Below are 19,335 nucleotides of genomic sequence, written 5' to 3'. Positions count from 1 at the left end.
AATAAACATACAGTAGGCTATAAACAAGTAAAGGGATAATTAAGGCATTACAAATGTAAATATATTTTAAATAATAAAACAATCCCACCACCACAGGTATCTACAGGAGAAGAGGGAATTCTCTCCACAAAATGTGAAAGCCCACGTGGAGAATGGAAATGCAGTCATGCGGCTGCATTAGCCATCCACAATTTCAGCTGCACTGACACCCCCTGTCAGTGGAAGAAGCCAAAGGCAGCTAAACGTACGCATTCAGTGGAGGCGCTATTTCCTCCAACCAATAACTCATTTAACCGGCTGACAAGAGAGCCCACCTCCGAAGATCGTGACTGGCTGAGGGACAGACTCTGGGACAGGATCTCAGGAATTTCTTGGCTTCTCTCCCCCGAGCCAGAAGAGGAACACTACAGCTTGGAAACACTTACTGTTCCTGAAATTATCAAATCTGTTGGGCATCAGGGACCTGAGGCAATTGTGGCAAGCATGGCATTGTCTGAGGAGCTACAGAGGGCAATTCAGGTGGCTACCATTGGTCAGCGAACCAACCCAAACTGGCATTTGTTCAGGAAAGGAAGGTTGACTGCCAGCGACTTTGGAGCTGTCCTGAGGTCAAAGCGTGTGACTGCTTCCCTTATTGCCAGGGTGCTAGGGCAACAACAGGTCCTTGATGGTGTTTTGTCTGTACAGTGGGGGACTATGAATGAATGTGAGGGTGTCAGGGCATTCACCACTGCAACCCAGATGCAGGTCCATGAGTCAGGTTTGTGGCTCTCCCAATCAGGATTGTAGGGGGCATCTCCAGATGGTCTGGAAGGGTCTCCCGCTGTGCTGGAGGTAAAGTGTCCCTACGGAGCCAGGGAAATGACAATTAGTGAAGCATTGCAAATCAAGGGCTTCTGTGTCAGTAAGGAGGGAGAAACATTCAGCCTGCGTGAGGAACATCCTTACTGGCACCAAGTGCAAGGTCAGCTTATTGCAGCTTAATTTACATTTACTCGCCTTTGCAATGTTGTGGTTGTTAGAGTGTTAGGCTTCCTGTCAGCTCGTCTGTTGGGAAGAAATAAAATATTAGTTTCATGGAAGTCACACCGTCACATATAAGAGCATTAAGACATACAGTATAGGCTAAAACAAAACATCTAAAGATATAACTTTGCACTTTGATAAGTCTCGTGAACATTTTCACTATTTTGACACTTTTATAGATCAAAATTGAACTAAAGAAATAAATGGTAGATGAATCCATATTGAAAATAGGTGTCAGCTGCTACACTAATTATAATAGTTATATTTCTTAATTAATTAAGATATTACTGTATTGATCCCAATTTGGGAAATGTTTGTGTTACAGCAGCATAACAAGTTATTATATATACAAAAGTATGTGAGGGATGGAATATTACATTGAATATAAATGTAAAATGTACAGTACATGTGATTTTACGTCCAAGAGAAGGAGCAGAGAGTTCTCTGCCAGCCAGAGGGGATTTGTTATTAGTTCAATATGTCAAACTGATTTCCCTGACTACAATCTTTAGTTACATGGTGAAAAGTTATGCTGCCCTGCTTGTACTAATTAGACTTATCATATAAGCCACACAGGTTTTAATTCATTATCTTTACTTATGTTGCGGTCTTTTCAGCAGCGTCATCTCTAAAACGGCGATACAGTCGCTACCCATCATTTACATTTCACCGTGACATGGACACAAATGTAACGTCAGTTTACCTCACGACGCTGAAGTTGGCTTCCGATTCAGAGCATCCGATTCGGCAGTTAAGGGGAAAGTTAAGGGACATTTAATTTACAGCGCTGAGCGAACAATCCTCCGTGTTTGAACCTCTTAAATCGCTGCATAGCCGATTTATTTGGACTGCATTATCCCAGAGAGTCTAAAGATTCTTCATAACCCAGTTTGAGATTTGTGAAACCTTAATTCTATTTGTGAAAATACAAGAAGGCATAAAGGCTTGCCCAGCTGGGAGGTTCACTCTCTGATTCTGATCCTGGCCTGCTGCAGCAACCTCAGCCTTCCACCTGTGTATGACAACAATACAATACAATAAAGGGGACATGATCAAATAGGAATATAATTATCTTTTAAAAAACGTTAACTAAAGGGAACAATCTATTTGACACAGCTCAGGCCTTTCTTTAAAACAAACTAATTTAATAAAAATCACAGTTGTTGAGTTGTATTACACACAATGCACTGTTTTTTTAGAACAACAATTCGTAACTAATGCAACATAATACATTCTGACAAAAATACAAATTATTATGAATATAAATAAAATAAAAGAAGCCTCCCGTGAGTTACAAGCTATAAAGTAGATTTAAAAAAAGTTTTATAGAATAAAAGCTCACTGCTGGACGTTGTAGAAATACGTGTGTGCACCACGACAAAGGAGCCTCATTCACTTTACATTGGGGTTGTTGACACGTAATATATATAATTATTTCTTTCTTCAGTAATTCTTAGATATTTCAGATATCAGTTTTTCCCCAATTCTGTTTCTAAAAATACTCCAATAAAGCAAATGTGTTACTAATTTTAGATTAATGTGACACAATTAATTATCATGTCTCTACACTGCAGCTTATGCGGTGTATACTTTGTCATGTATTTTAATACTAATGTTCACACAGCCTATAAATCAAATGGCATTCACATACTGTAAATGTCACCAGCCATACATGTATGTGGTAAACCTCGGGCTCCATTCTGATTGTTTTTCAGCATGGGGAAGCAGTGTGTGTGTGTGAGAGAATGTGTGTGTGAGCTGGAAATGCTGGAAGGATGGATACAAATGAAGGACAGAAGGAAGAGGTGGGAGAGAGAGAGAGAGAGAGAGAGAGGGAGAGAGAGGGAGTGAGGGTGAGGGAAAAAAAGAAAAGGGGATGCGCGTCATTCTCACACGCAATGAGTGGTGGGAGGGGGAGGAGGAAGAGGAAGAGGAGGGTGCAAACACTCATACTCTGAATGGTTTCAGATACACTACTGGAAAATGGCTCTTTAGACATTTTGTTGATTGCTCATTGACTTACTGAAATAATGGTTAAACTAAACACTATACAATTGATTGCATTCTTTTTTAAAGATTACAATTCCATTCATTTCCCTATAATTTAATTGTCGCTCCTAAATATGAATGTAAAAATGTATAAAGAAAGTTGAAGGGGGTGGTTAGAAAATGTATGCCATAGATGTAAGGAGATTCAGGAGAGTCATCTTATAAACTGAACCTCATTTTCCTTTTTTACTGCATGCTTGAATGCCAATTAAGGCATAAACCCACATTATTATCTGTTATTCTGTTATTACATTTTCGTGTGAACTTATGTAGTTCCAACTACAAAAAGTAAGGATTTAGACGAAGTGATACATATGATTTTGTTACGTTTTAGGGGGTTTAGCCCCTAAACATGGCAGATCCACCCCCATATATCAAGAGGTATAGGATTTTCAATTACAGTAATGTAATTTAAATAAATGTCTGTTAAGTCATTTCATTTTCAAGATGTTAAGTCAGCAGATTTTAAAGTGTTATACCACTTTAAGAGAGCAAACAATACTGTAGGCATAATGTTATAGTAACCTTTAATTATAATCCATTTGTTTTATTTTCATAATGAATACATAAAAGATGCTTCATTCGAGGTATGTTCCTACAACACCCACAATGCACCCTTGATGAACCATTTATTTTCTCAGTGTGCTATGTTGGCGTGAGCGCGCATCTGAACGGTGAGTGGAGCCCCCCATTCTCAAATGAGAGCTGCGCGCTCCCGCCGCAGGAGAAGTGAACGCGCTTGAGGGGCTGCGGTCCCATTGACGGTTCCGTCTCCCTGACAGCAGCATCAGCATCAGCGGCGGCTGCACAACCAGAAGAGTCCACCTCGCCCAGCTGCCAGCAGCAGACTCAGCCGGGCCCCCTCTCTGCCCGGCCTGAAGGAAGGAAGCGACATCCCACTCCCGTGTGCCATCATCCCGACCGACTGCTGGAGATATGTACTCACCGTGAAACCGAGGTGGTGGAGGGGAGAGGCGGGCGGTGGGTGGGGGGCGAAGACAGCGGAGCAGCGAGAGGGAGAAGGAGAGGCTGAAAACCGGGAACCGAAGCGCTACAATCACCGTCACCGCTGCTACTACTACTACCGCAGCTAGCAGCGACACATTGCTGCTCCCGCCGCCGCCCTGGGTGCCCCCCGCCGCCGTCATGGGAACTCCGCATCAGTCGCTCCAACCGCCGCTTTGTCCGTGGGCCATGTCGTGATCCGTGGGCTCCGCAAGCGGGTTTTCTCTCCGTGAGGCGAGGAGGCGAAAGGGAGGAAGAGGAGGAGGAGAGAGGGGAGGAAAGTGGTGGTGGTGGGGAAGATGTTCGCCTCGGTGGGGCCTCGGGGCGCCCCTCGCCCACCCGTCGCCCCGGCCATCCCGGAACCGGACCTGAGCCATCTGACGGAGGACGAGAGGAAGATCATCATGGCTGTGCTGGCTCGGCAACGGGAGGAGGAGGCGAAGGAGGATGCCATGTTAAAGTAAGAGAGAGAGAGAGAGAGAGAGAGAGAGAGAGAGAGAGAGAGAGAGAGAGAGAGAGAGAGAGAGAGAGAGAGAGAGAGAGAGAGAGAGAGAGAGAGAGAGAGACACACTGGGCTGATGGGCTATTTATGTATGTGGTAAACCTCGGGCTCCATTCTGATTGTTTTTCAGCATGGGGAAGCAGTGTGTGTGTGTGTGTGTGTGTGTGTGTGTGTGTGTGTGTGTGTGTGTGTGTGTGTGTGTGTGTGTGTGTGTGTGTGTGTGTGTGTGTGTGTGTGTGTGTGTGTGCCTACATCATGCAGGTCCCTCCACTCTCTCACTCCAGGCCCATGTAGTTGTGTGCAGCCGTACCATGCAGGGTCCACATCCTCTCTGCTCCTGTGTGATGCTCACACTGACTGTGGTGCTGGGTCAGGTGTAACTTTGCTCAGGAGAGAGGAAGAAGAGGTTGGTGGGAGGATGAAGGGGTGTGTCACCACACCATCATCATCATCAGCAGCATCATGCTCCACTCAGATGAAAAAACAAGGTCTTATTTCTCATGAGAACTTGTGGCTGATTGACTTTTATTTCATTTATAGATGCAGCAGGAAATGGCAGAAGCCTCCCTGGCGTTGAGTGTAGTAAAAGTAAAAGCCCCTCTCTGTTGGTTTTCTCTGTGAGCATCCATCTCAACAGCTGCTGTTCCCAGCTCTGGGGTGCGGTTGAGCCTTTCCCAGCCGTATGCACTGTATGTAGGCCAGTGCTCTTGCAACACACACATTGCACAGGCTGTTATAGAACCAGTAGGCCTGTAACAGTGTGAGGAAAGGTGCCTGTGTAATGTCACTGACTTACTGTATGTTCACTGTGTGCACCCCCCCCTTCTCCTTTTTATCTACCATCATACATACATGCAGGGTGAAAAGTCTCATCTGGATATATATTTGTCACTGTAATCGGTGTAGAAATCCCCCCTCCCCCCGATGCCTTTTCTCACGTTTTCGCCATGGTGTGCATGAAGCTGCACGAGAAAGATATACCGACTCACCTAAGCGAGGCGCTCCTCAAGCTTTACGTCCCTGTTCTATTTTAAGCCCTCTGTGCGGACCGATAGCCCAGCGCTGGAACGGAAGATCGATTCATTGCATCTAAAGAAGGAAATGTCCAATACATGGCTCCGGCTATATATTCCGGCTAAGTGGCTATGCATCATTTTCAGTCGTTTATCAGCAGTCGTGGATTCCTTCATATCAGCGGCTGCACAGGAGGCAGGCTGTCAGCACATACATGTCTTAACCTATATTTGCTTCAGCATCGTTTCCCCTCATCACTACTTGGATTGAGATCGCTGGTAGCAGAGCAGTGTGTGTGTGTGCCTTTACGAACTGCACTGAAAAGCTTTGCACTGGTTGACTAATACATTCATGGTGAGTGTACTAGCAGTAGGGCAGTGTGGGTTGTAATGCAGAGAGGCAGGGAATAAACTACTCTTATGAGCATTTTTAAATACACTTACCATCAGATGTGTTGCTCTTAAAGCATAGGATTACAGCAGGTAGCCATAGCCACTTCTTACTTCACTGATTAAACTATTAGCTCAATGGAAGTGAATTCTCACATTGTCTTACAATCACCTCATGTCAGCATTAGCCTTAATAATTCAAATGTATAATTGATTTAGATTTCACAGTGGTAGTAAATGTCAGCACCCTCTTTTTGAAGGTAATATCATGTGCTGAATGTGTCCGTGATAAATACACAGGAAACACATTGATATCCATTTTTAAAGCTTGGATGAAAAATGTAAGGTGCGTGGTGTTTTTCGTATCTATTGACTATAGATGTGCTTATACTCGCTATATTTTAGATATTTTAGCTAATCTATCTACAATGCATAGCAAGGATTCAACAATATCAGTATTGTTTCAGAAGTAACATTACGGTATGCAAAAACCTATACCTGTGCTATCTGTACAATACATCTTTGTGTGATTGGGATATTTGTGTACTGTATACAAGGTAACAGAAGCCAAGGAATTGGTCATACACAGCGGACCCTTACCCTAACCTGATATGAATTGCTGGGACTGATAACGGAAACACAATTGTATTTAAAGATAGTGTATAAAACATGCTTGTTTTTTTGAGGCCAGTATTGGTGCTGTTAGCAATCCGAAGAATATAATTGGTGCGTCTGTGGTCATTTAGTCAACCATGCTGTAGTATTTAAGAAATGTGAATGTATTTTATTCTGTCTTTCATTGGCTTCCTTTCATTTTCATTCAATTCAAGAAAGTGAATGAAAACCAGTGGATCCTTAGATGTTGGAACACATACATGAATCACAATATAAGAATGCAATTTGGAAAGAGGCTGCGCACTTTCCCAGAGTAATCCGAGGACGTCCCATCTACCTCAATAACTACTTATTTTAAAAATGGTTTGGAATCACATCGTGAATGTGTGAGCGGACATATTGAAAGCGTGTCATTGTTGTCAAAAGCTGGCCATCGACGCCTTTAGGTATATCTTTGGCGCGGCAATACGATTTTCTTTGTTGTGTCTGTTTGGTTCGAACTCAGAAAACTATCTGTACTAGGCTGCTATGCGTTTCTAACCGAATTATGACACAATTCATAATAAGTAATGTCTCCCTCATTTCCTGTGTTTCAGAGAAGAGAAGCCTATCCAAGCGAGAACGGTGAACCTGGTTGGGCAGAAGAAACCTCCGCAACAAAATGATGTCCGGTGAGTGGCAACAGATATTTTTCAACACATTTTTTTGTTTACTTGGACTTTAAAAAGAAATGAAATAGATGCTTTTGCGTCACTTTTACTTACTTCTGCCTGATTGGTCCAAAAACAGCTGGCAATCAGGAGCTGGCAGTCTGGTTTTTTTTTGCCTCACATTCATGTTTTGTTGTGAAAGCTATTTTACACCTTGGATGAGTCAACAGTATAAAAGACAAACTGTTGTTCTGATGCTTTCTTATGCAAGCGTGAGTTAAGCCTTTATGATGGGATTTGTATGGTCGTTGAATGGCATTGCAAAGGCCCTAGTTTGTTCCTACATGATCACAACAAAAGAAGAAGAAAGTAACATTTATGCATCAGATCTTCTGTAGGGTTAACATTTGGATTAAGGCAAACATTCAGTTAATATAGTAGTTTGACGTTAGCTTGTATAAAAAGTGGCAAGTGTGGCGCATCACATAAGGCTAAACAAAAGCTTGGTTTTTCCACATGGGGGGGAGACTTAACCCTAACCCTACTCACAATCGCTATGTAAGCTAGTTTGCTGGCTGTTGGCTGAATTGGTCGCCTACCAGACAAGTCAAGTTTAACACCCCTTTGCATCAGATTACAATAATAGCCTGTTAGGACTAGACCGTTTTTGACAGTAGGAGGGATTATATCTATCACCTAGGGGTTTTTAAAGTAACTAAACTTGTGAAAAGATAGTGTAAGTGGACAAGCTATAGGAACGTTTTCAGTATATGAAAGGTAAATCCAAACAGGATGGATAAAAAACCTAAGATCGGCGTTAAGTAAGCGCAGCAAGCTAGCTCTTATTACAAAAGTCAACATGGTGGTTTGTAACCAGTTGTTCCAACAAACCAATCTGAATCTGCTAATCCTCCAGATGTCGTAGCAATAATATTTCAACTATGGCTACTTAGAATCTTGAGTACTGTAGTATTCCATGGTAGATGACAGACCAAACAGAACATCTGTAACTTCTCAGAAACATTTGAATATTGGTTAAACTATACCAATAATATCAATAACGCATCATGAGGTTATCGAAGCAACCCGTGATGTTGACTGACATTGAAGTTGTTATAAAAAAGTGTACTCTAATTTCCAAGTTCACATTGGGAAATATACTTTCAGCGTCAGAGATGCCAACCTCTTTTCTCCTGTAAACATGCAAATCATGGATCTTTTCTATCGAAGCCTTCCAACTCGCATCATACTGAGAAGGCAGGTGGTTAGCGGTTAGCTTACACTGACATATTGACTCCCACCTTGTCTCAAATGAGTGGGGAAGGATGCTTGATGGGTTGATCAGGAGCCCTTCTTTGTAACAGCTCAGCTTGGTCCCTCTCGCTTTGTATAAAGCCTGGTTATTTTGTTGGTGTTTTCTGAATTGGAGCCTTTTTTGAACAAGACGTCTCTTTCCCTCTTTGATGTTAAGGGAGCATCCTTGTCCCCACTGGCTTACAAAATGTGAGTTTCCACGCGTTTATGCTCGCAGTGACCTCTGCAGCCAGTAATGTCTTTTTTCCTGCCGCACAATGATCAAAGGATAAAGCTTGTTTATGTCTGCACTTAATGTGTGTTGGAGTGTGTGTGTGTGTGTGTGTGTGTGTGTGTGTGTGTGTGTGTGTTTTGCTGGATCAGAGTAGAGTGAGGTGGGATTACAGAGTAAGTCAGCTGGAGCACATCTGCTTCTCTGAGGAATCCCACAATATGGCCCCCTTTGTAACATTATATGCCTTTTCGGTGAGGATTCCCCACATTATTCACAGTCAGTATTTTATCACTGTGCCTTTTGCAGGGTCCAATCACAATATAATGTCACGACAGATATTTAAATGAAAACCACAACAAAACAGGAGAACTGTTTGAGGCTATTTTATGATTTCTAATGTTTTGTTTTGGACAGAAACGATGGTGTGTTAAAAAGTGTTAGCTTGGGTTTTCACTGGAACTTTCTGCATTGGTTCCATCACATTGCTAACACCACAGTCTGTCTCTCTTAAATAGGGAGAACTGATACTATGGTATCAAGTCAAAGCTAAATATCTTTTAAAAACATGACCATTCTTGTTTTTCACAAGTCCCCTTAGATTTGTCAGGACTCCAGACCAACCAGCGTCATATCATCCAATAGAAAAAGGGCCACAGTAGACTCACTTTCAACTCTTCCACACCCAATTCTTTCTGCTAATTCTACATTCGAATAACAAATCCGATTTGAAATCGACAGGAGAGCTAATTAACTTTAGATGTAAGCAGCCAATACAAATAGGTTAATTATGGTTAGGGTTAGGGTTAAGGGGGTTTGATTCACACTAGCAATCATTTATGGTACATTAGATTACATTATATGTTCTCGTGCTGACACTTTTATCCAATGAAAAAATCATAAATACAGTTTTAAAGAGATGTTTTCAACCAAATATAAAATAGATATCAGAGAGAGAATTATGACCTGTTTACTATTCTCACAATTACCAGAATGCAAACAATAATAAAAGAGAGTGTATATTGAATGACATGGAATTCTAAATCTAAATTAAACACGTTAAGGAATCAAATGAGAATTTTTGGAGTCTTTTCTGGAATTTGTGTAACCTACTAATGAGATTCTACTTATTGTGTGTACATCTGACAGCTAATTTAAATGCAATGTATATTTCTGTTATGACATCCCCAGTCTGAACACAGCTTTATAATGTTGCTTTAGAGCAGGGGTCTCCAACCTTTCTCCACCTGAGAGCTACTTTGAAAAAATGAAAGTGCCCAAGAGCTACTTGCATCGCATCGCTTACATTTATTCACATAGCACTCATCAGTTGAATTAAGCTACTATTGTGTGAAATTGCAATACCTAAAGCTTATCTAAAATCTTAACTTCACATCAAGGTCCAAGAAAACGACAATTTCTAACATATTAATATGGACAACATAGTAAGTACATCACTGAAGATTCACATACATGTCCAAGAGCAAATTACAATGTTTTCACTTCTTATTATGGCCCACATAGTAAATACATCGCCTTAATCACCACCTTGCAAGCATCAATGGCACGTGTAAAATAAGTGCATTCACTCTTTTTTACAGTTAGTGAGATGACTGGCGCTGCATGGAGTCAGTCTACCATACAGGTGTATGCTGGACCCACTTAGGTTCACTAATAGAGTCATTTACATGTTCATCAGTCGGTCTTGTTCTGTATTTAGATTTCATTCATGCCAGAAAAAGCTGCTTCACAAAGGGATGTATACAGAACCAAATAAAGCAGACATGTTCAGTGCTGCTTGGTGAATGTTCTTATAGTTTTCTGGGCGTACACAAGGCTCCAGAAATGTTGTGAGTTTTGCTGAGACTTAAACTGAACATGATTTTGGAGATTTATAACCTCCATCTCCACAGGATTGACACTGAACAGTGCAGCCATCTTTTCTTCTTCTTCGTGTTGACATGAAATATAAACCATAATTAATTAATTGTATAGGTCTAGCCTCCCTATATCTGTGTGTGACATTTTTCCATCCTCAAAAACAAAAAACTAATACTTCTGCAGTCTAGCTGCAGCTTCTAGCAACGGTCTTCTGTTAAAAAAAGGACACTGAATGTCTTGAATGAGGCATCACACACAGGACTTGAGTCTGAACACAGCAGACAACAGGAGTATTTACAACAGCATTATAAAAACAAAAATAGTGCATGTGGGTGCACACTTACATTCTCTGTCTTACTGTTACATGAATCCCATGAATGTATGAGATTAAGTTAGCTTCATTATATTTCAGTGATTAAGTGAATAATAAAGTTTCTATCGGGTCACTGTCAGCCTGTCGCTCATTATTTTCAGGAGGGGGCGGGGCTTGGAGGAACGGAGAGGAGAGGAGAGCTTTCCTCCTGCCTTCACAAACTGTCCACGCGTATTTATCAACTGAAAATAGCAAGAGGACATTCATACTCTGCAATCCAAGACTTGATTAAATCCACCAAAAACCTGACATTACGATAACGAGTGTTTTTCAAAAACACAAATCCCTCCCTGTGTGTCTCTGAGCCGCAGCGACGCGGCCTGATTCAGAGCGGGTCATTCTGCTGTTGGTTCTGACTGGTGCTGCTGGAGAAAGCAGACTGCTCCGTGTGTGGTGTCGCCCAGCCGCTGTCACGTCTGTTCCTTGATCTCTGCGTCACCGACCAATTTTATATTCGTGTGACAGAAAGAATTCTAAAATAAAAAAACTGTAGGAGAGGAGAGCTTTCCTCCTGCCTTCACAAACTGTCCACGCGTATTTATCAACTGAAAATAGCAAGAGGACATTCATACTCTGCAATCCAAGACTTGATTAAATCCACCAAAAACCTGACATTACGATAACGAGTGTTTTTCAAAAACACAAATCCCTCCCTGTGTGTCTCTGAGCCGCAGCGACGCGGCCTGATTCAGAGCGGGTCATTCTGCTGTTGGTTCTGACTGGTGCTGCTGGAGAAAGCAGACTGCTCCGTGTGTGGTGTCGCCCAGCCGCTGTCACGTCTGTTCCTTGATCTCTGCGTCACCGACCAATTTTATATTCGTGTGACAGAAAGAATTCTAAAATAAAAAAACTGTATTGTCCGGCCGCGGCCCGAAAAATCAAGAAGCAACGTTACTAGCTATAATCGATAATCGAGCGGCGAGCTACTGAAAAGCTGCCCGCGAGCTACCTGTAGCTCGCGATCGACGTGTTGGAGACCCCTGCTTTAGAGTTATATTATTGAACTGAATTTTTCATTCTCTCACACAGTATAACCAGTGAGTGAAAGGAACATAGAGTTAGCCTTCTTATTTTATTTCAATAGAGAAACCGTTGCAATTTGTCAGTACATTTAAACTGGAAGTAAGCTGGAAAGCTGACAACAAGATAAATGCAAATGTAATTCAAGATTGATTGCTTTCTTTTAAACTAGAGATTTAAGATTATTTGGCATCCTTGGAATTGACTTGTTCTAGCTGATAAAATACCAACGTGGTAATTTTATGAGCATGTAGTTCGCATTCATAGCTGGGACTTAATTAACCCAATCCACATTTCTTAACGTCACTGGTCATTCCTGAACTAATTTTAGTAAGTGAAATGCAACAAAGCGCAGGGAAACCCTGGAAGGCAGACATGAGCTGATCGTTGTGTATTTCTCAAGGCATAATATTTATTCACAGATGTCTAAAGTGGGCAGGGAGAGCTGGCAGGTGATGGTCACTTCCTGCTAAGTGTTTGCCAGGTTGTTCGGCAGAATGGACTTCTGGTGATCTGTCGATGGAGCTGCTGGCGATGTAAACGCTCAAGAGAAAAGGCCTTGTTCTAAACATGACCCATTGTACTATTGAGTTCATCACCCGAGAGTTTTAAATAAGCCCAAGAGTTGTAGAGGTTTCTGAGCCTGTAGGGGAACATGTAATCCTTTAGCTGTAGTTAATCATTATATGCAGGGCTGCACATAACTGGTGCGCAGGTGCGCATGCGCACCTCCGCCAAAAAAAGAGCACCGGGTCATTTGAAAAAAGGCGCATTTGCGTACCAACATTGAGAGAGAGAGAGGAGAGAGAGAAGGGAGAAGAGAAAAGAGAGAAGAGAGGAGAGAGAAGAGAGGAGAGAGAGAAAGATATTTGCGAGTAAGTTGCATATGAACTCAGTGTCGGCCCGTAGCACTGGCGTTATAGATGTTCGCCTAGGGCGCCAGATCTGTGGAGGCGCTGCGCTGACAGCTCTGGGAGGGAAACAAATATTTTTGACCGTTGGTGCTCATCCTAATTTTCGGCCTTGATGTAACAACATTCATAATTAAGTAAATGTAACACCCTTTTCACCGCGGTTACACGTTTCATTTGCCCTGTACGATGGGCGCTGTAAGTGATGAAAATGGGGGATGTTGGCTTATCTGGCACCCGCAGCTCACAGCCAAAGTGCGAGTGAGCGTGGGAGCGAGAAAGGGAGGGTGCACCGGTACGCGCTGTTGTTATTAGCATCTGGTGCTAGCTGCTCTAACGGATATAAGAAGAAGATGTGTCTACAATAATGTGGAGGGAGAGTCCTCTCCAGTCAGACTGAGAGGCTGATAACTACAGCTCAGTGAGGTAAAGGACTCTTGAGTGTTTAGATAGTTCACTTTAGTCTAAGTTCAAACAGTTTGGTCACAATTTATGTAAACACATATTTCCAAGGCACTCCTTTATAGTTATTGGGATAAACAGGTTTGAAATCATTCCAATGTATAGCCTACTAAAGGACAGTAAACCAGACATATCCTTTAAAACTGGAAAGATAAAAAAAAATGCATAAATAAATAAATGTTAAGGTAAAATAAGATATGAATGAACAACACAAATAAAATAAGTTACATTCATTTGTTATTGGCTATGGTAGGTCGTTGGTTATGTTCACATACTTATTTGATTACATCCACTTGTCTAAGATGACAACAGAGACTTTCGACCCAAACCCAGCTGTTGACTTGTGGATGCAAGCAGCTCATCGCAGACTCAACCAGAGAGGAAGTAGTAGGCCTACATCATCAGCTACCATGTCTGACAGAGAGGAAGACAGAGAGGAGAACAGTCAGGAGGGTAGTGATGACAGTTTGTAGGATTACTGGTCGTGCTAATGTTGTCTTGTGTTCACCTCTGCATGTGTGTTCTGTGTTCACCTCTGCATGTGTGTTCTGTGTTCACCTCTGCATGTGTGTTCTGTGTTCACCTCTGCATGTGTGTTCTGTGTTCACCTCTGCATGTGTGTTCAGTGCCGTGTGTCTGGCAAGTAAAGTCAAGACCCCCTCAAAAGTTACGGTGTATTTCATTTTAAGGATGAGCACCAAGCAACATCTCCAGGTGCTCCTTTGAGAACCAGGGCAAAAAGGTTATGTGCACCCCTGATTATATGCAAGGCTTTCAAATGATAATATCACTGTGTTATTATCGAGCGTGCGTACCTGAATGCACTCTTGTATGTTCTCTTGGAGGTCCACCATTCAATATATCAGTGTCACATGAAGTCATTTAGACCCCATTTACACAGGAACGTTTGCGTTTACGCACCGTATGCGTTTTCAAAAAAGTCTTCCGTTCACACGCATTCGATTCATTTAACGTGGAAACGCTGTAGTACATATGCCGGGCCTGTATGTGGTGCTGCTGCCGCCACAAAATACACCAAAAGCAGCAAAGAAGACCCCGGAGCATGGTTGCCATGGTTGCCCTTCTGTTTATTCTCCACGGTGAACGGCGTGTGCTCCTGCTGTAAATCTCTCCGGTAGTCCACCAGCAGATGAAAAACACCCACCTCTCCGCATCTTCCAAGGGACGAGGGAACCGTGCGGCAGAGTTTCCGTTAAAAATGTTTTCCCCGGTCAACATGTCCGTTAAAGTTTAAATCTTCCGGACAAAATTTGAAAAGTGCCGGTCAGAGGTCTTCTTTGTTATTTATTGAGCTTTATAACAAATTGATAACGACTCTATATAATAATATAAGAATAATAAACGGAGCCTCTCTTTTCCTCCCCCTCTTCTGACAGCCCAGCAGCTGATCTCTGAGCAGGAGACGTGGGGAGAGGGAGGCGGGTCTATTTCATCGTTATCAGAAAATGATCGTATAGAGGCGTACACACGGAGCCGTTTGACTCCCCAGAGCGTTCCGTTTGCAGATCGATCCACCTTGAGACCCGTTATCGTTTGCGGGGTCTGTTTCTATCGTTTTGTTATGGCCTCGTGTTAACGAAAGGGCTATACGCAAGAGAAACTATGCAGATACAACCCGTATCGTCCTCGCGTAAACGGGGTCTAAGTCCCACTTCCTCCATTACTATTTATTTTTCGGGAAACCAACCAATAACTTACAGCTTGACATAAATGTAGCAGTAGCAGGGTGTTTTTCTTTCTGGAAGAAATTGATGCAGTTCAATATGTCCCGGTCAAGACAATTATCCTAACACCCTGGAGAAATGAGAGAAATAATCTGTGTTTATCAGGTTTACCACAATTGATAGGCAGGTAATTTCAAAAGCGGCTGCTACAATTCCAATTCAATGATTGAAAGGCATGATCTGCTTTACCTGCTTGACCTTTTCTTTTACAACAAAATGTTTGTCTTCTGGGTTTTTAAAGATGTTTTCAAACGAGCTACCAATGTACAAGAAGTGACTTAATGACCTGCTAATGAGTGTATTTGCCACCAACTGTTATATGAAAGTAATGCGGACCATTCACGTGGAATGGTCTTCAAATGAGCTAAACAGGATGTTATTTAAATGTTGAAATGATTTTCCTGGTAAAAAAATATTGTAAACTGTAATGAACCGATAACAGAAACCAAGCAGAAACAGAAACCCTATTGATCGAGATGTGCTTGCCTTTAGCACCACAACACCTGACTGGTAGGTTTGGTCACATTTTGTGTGTCCAAATACTTCTCACAAGCGTACATTATACTCCTGTCCGTCCCCCCGTCCCCATGTATGCGCAGTGAACCCCATGCTCCTGTACAGGCAGCACAGATGTACAGCAGTGTAAATGTGTTTACACTTCACATCACTAAATAGGATTGGCCAGGTGTCTCCTGAAAGCAGGGTTCCATGGCGATGGCCCAGAAGCCCCGTAGTAAGCTCAGTGACCCCTGGGATTGGCAAGTAGTCATTTCCTTATTTCCTTCAGGGATGCACTGTTATCCTGGTCCTCCAATGGGTCTCGGCTCCAGCTGGGACCAGGGGAGGGACTTGACTGACTCTCACTTACATTTCTGTATGCTTGAGAGAGTTCCATCTTTACTGGATGGGACGTAATGCTTATTTATTAACTGTGGTAATGGGTCATTTTTCACTTGACTTTGATATGAACCAAGCGTTTTATGATCACACTTTGGAGTATACAGCATGGATACGGAGTACTGGATACAGCGTTGGGGGCGGGGCTATTATAATTCCTATTAAAGGTCCCATGTCTTGGCCATTTCTACTGATCATAATTCCATTGTTGAGGTATACTAGAATACATTTACATTGTTCAATGTTCCAAAATCACATTGGTTTCTCATACAGCACCTCTGTATAGTATGTGTATTCACTCTCTGTCCTACACGCCTTGTTGGAGCTCCCCCCCCCCCCCTTCCTATGAGCCCACTGTGCTCTGATTGGTCAGCTCGCCCACTCTGTTCTGATTAGTCAACCACCTTTACAGCTGAACATCAGTGTTTATATTTTACAATGGCGTTTGTTAGCAACCAGAAAATGACACCAGTAAGGACAAACAGATGAGGATGCTGCGTGGGGTCTGGGTGCCGTGTTGGCGGGACGTTGCAGGGCTCGCTGGTCCGCTCTGTGGGGCTCGAGGAGTGGACAGTGTGAGGTGGATTACTGGTGTAGTTTCCTGGTTGCTGCGTGGGGTAGCGGTCCGCGGTGTCCCGCTGGTCTATATCCAGCATCCAGGGGAACACAGCGGGAAATCCACCTCACACTGTCCGCTCCGGGAGCCTTGTGGGGCGGACTCCTGAGCTGCTCGGGAGTCCACCCTGGCAGAGGGTGTGCCTATTGTTCTATAGCTGTGTGTCAATTGGTATATTTGGACTTAGTGACGTCAATAGGCCGGAAGAAAAAATGGAACAAGAAAAATCTCCAACGAGGCGTTCTGGGGCAGCATAGACAGGTCTTTTCTGTGTTAGAGTTCTACTCGCTACAGGGTGTACTTTGAGGGTTTGTGACTCTGCAGACCGTTTACATGCAGAACAAGCTACATAACACACAAGGGGACGGGTAATGACCAGAAAACCATATGATGGGACCTTTAAAGTTGTTAGCGGTGCATGAAGCAAAAAAAGGAGCGACTAGATTCAAAAAGCACCTGGATCTTGCGGGACTAGGGCCAATAGATGCGTTCTTGTGTTCCCTAAGCCCCACGTTGGATCCGCTGGCCACGGCTCAGTGCCCACTCCAAAATAACCAGGAAAAATAACTCTGAATTTGGCTTTTAGCGAATATTACAATTGTTAGACCCTAATGATTTAAAAAAAGGACTATAAGTGTTCGTGCTGGGTAGTTGATTGAGCATTAAAAACAATTACTGATTTACAGACGTCTATTTTTGGTCCCAATGACGTCACGGACTGAAACGAAAGAGGTATAAATCTCCCGCATGTATAAAACTGAAGTCAAGCAAAATAACCGCTCCTCTTCCACTACTAGTTGGAAATACATTGAGTCACTGCAGCTTCTAAAGTTAGTCCAGTCTCTGCCGCAACAACAAGCCACTGACATATTGTTGCAACACAACAATTTGACATATTTCTACAGTAAATGTCACAATTCAAAATGAAAAAAGGGGGGAAACCATTTTCATATTGGATATTCTTGACTTGGCAACTATAGCTGCAAAGATTAGTCAACATAATCAGTATCTATTTGGATAATCGATTTAATATTTGAAGGGAATTCTTCTTGCAAAACATTTTACATACCCAATGATTCATCTAGAATAGAGTCAGTAGATAAATGGATAATTACAACCCCATCAGATCAAACCTTCTATATGTATGGCTACATAGCAACGCTTCATGTAATTGTTTGTGTGGAGGAGTATTCGGGTATCTGTGTGCGTATACATGCTGTGTATGTCAGTGTGTGTATGCTGTGTATGTATAGGTTTGTTTGTGCTGCCTGGCTGTGTATGGCGTTGCCAGGCCATATGGAGCTCTGTCTGGGGAGCACACTACCCACTTAGCTGTGCTGTTGGCTCTGGTGCTCTCTCCATCTGTCCCTCCTCTCTCTCTCATCCCGCCCTACATCCCACCCTCTGTCTATCTCTTCCCCGGTTTTTCTCTGTATCTTTATCTCCTGTATTGTTCTATTTATCTTCTGGGGGGGGGGGGGGTCTATTTTTGTCAGCTCATTGACAACTCATTGACAACAAGTGTTTACACAGTACATGTTACGGAAACCTGTGTAGCCCTTGTATTGATTCCACTTGATAGTTGCTATAATTAAAACAACAGGAAAAGGTATGCAGCTCAAACAGTGGGCTGCTCTTCAGAAAGGGAAATAACAGATGGTCATTAAATGTAAGGTAAAAATAAACAGCATCACACTATGCCTGGTTAGTGTTGCCTGACTTTGTTTAGCTGTGGCGTTCTTAATCGGGCACTAGCTCCGAAGCGGCCCGGGAACCGCTTTGGTGGGAAAGGGTTACGAGAGCACCATTGAGTTTTTTTTTTTTTAAACCAATCACTTTGTAGAGGGGCGTGGGGAGTGGCAGCTCAGTTGCATTTAAAGCTACAGACACAGAATCAGCACTTTTGAAACAGGGCTGAAACAGAGGGGTATATGGCATGCTACAACGCACAATCTGTTTGGTAATTCGAGCCAAACACTTCAGAAACATGTTTAGTATATAACTGAGAATTATAATATATATTTGACGAAAAGAGTATAATAGGGGACCTTTAAAAGACACTTTTCCTGTTGAAAGATCAGCCCCATTTTAAAGGAATATGGAGGCAGAGAGGAGAGTTAGAGAGAAAAGTGTTAAAACGAAAAAACAAACCAAGAGCTAGAATAAAGAGTGAAGTGTATCCAGAGAAAGAGGAGGAAGGGAGAGGTGAGAATAGTAGAGGGAGGGAAGGAGAAACTATCACGGAGAGAGTTGGTTTGGCGAGCCACCATCAGAAGCATCACATATTCTCATACTTCATTAAAACACCATTTTGGATTGCATCAACACTTTTCTTCTCTTTTGGAATTTGGGAACACTTCTCCATTGTCCTTGAGTGAATTTATAGCCAAACCTTTCAAACCCCTCCTAAATAAATTATAAATTCAATCAAAATCCCAAAAAGATAGAGCTATATATATGAAAGGGATGGGTGGATAGATGGGGGGGGGGGGTGGAGAGAGAGTACATCCAAGCAGCTCAGCATGGTGAGTTCTCTGACGGAAGTGAGGGAGGGGAAGGGATGGAGGAGGAACAACAGAGCTTGGCAGAGAGGAAGAAAACTAGAGGGCGAGAGATTCTCCATGTCCCCGCTGCCATATGGTGAGCCGCCAGGAT

At 42.7% G+C, this 19,335-nt stretch overlaps 1 protein-coding gene and 1 long non-coding RNA gene across 2 annotated transcripts in view; one reads left to right on the top strand and one right to left on the bottom strand.

Annotated features, from left to right (window-relative positions):
- The window catches only part of LOC139435228 (uncharacterized), a 203,112-nt gene that overhangs the window by 27,857 nt on the left and 155,920 nt on the right, over positions 1–19,335 (bottom strand). The window lies entirely within an intron of this gene.
- The window catches only part of rims1a (regulating synaptic membrane exocytosis 1a), a 145,767-nt gene continuing 130,248 nt past the window's right edge, over positions 3,817–19,335 (top strand). The window contains exons 1-2 of the mRNA XM_071205706.1: positions 3,817–4,540; positions 7,197–7,271. Of these exons, the coding sequence (XP_071061807.1) occupies positions 4,380–4,540; positions 7,197–7,271 (236 nt within the window). The 5' untranslated portion in view covers positions 3,817–4,379. The remainder of the gene's footprint in view (positions 4,541–7,196; positions 7,272–19,335) is intronic.

The sequence above is a fragment of the Pseudochaenichthys georgianus genome, chromosome 15, assembly GCF_902827115.2.
Source record: "Pseudochaenichthys georgianus chromosome 15, fPseGeo1.2, whole genome shotgun sequence".
Taxonomy (NCBI): Eukaryota; Metazoa; Chordata; class Actinopteri; order Perciformes; family Channichthyidae; genus Pseudochaenichthys; species Pseudochaenichthys georgianus.
The sequence above is the reverse complement of the archived record's forward strand: the minus strand, read 5'-3'. Positions and strand labels throughout refer to the sequence as shown.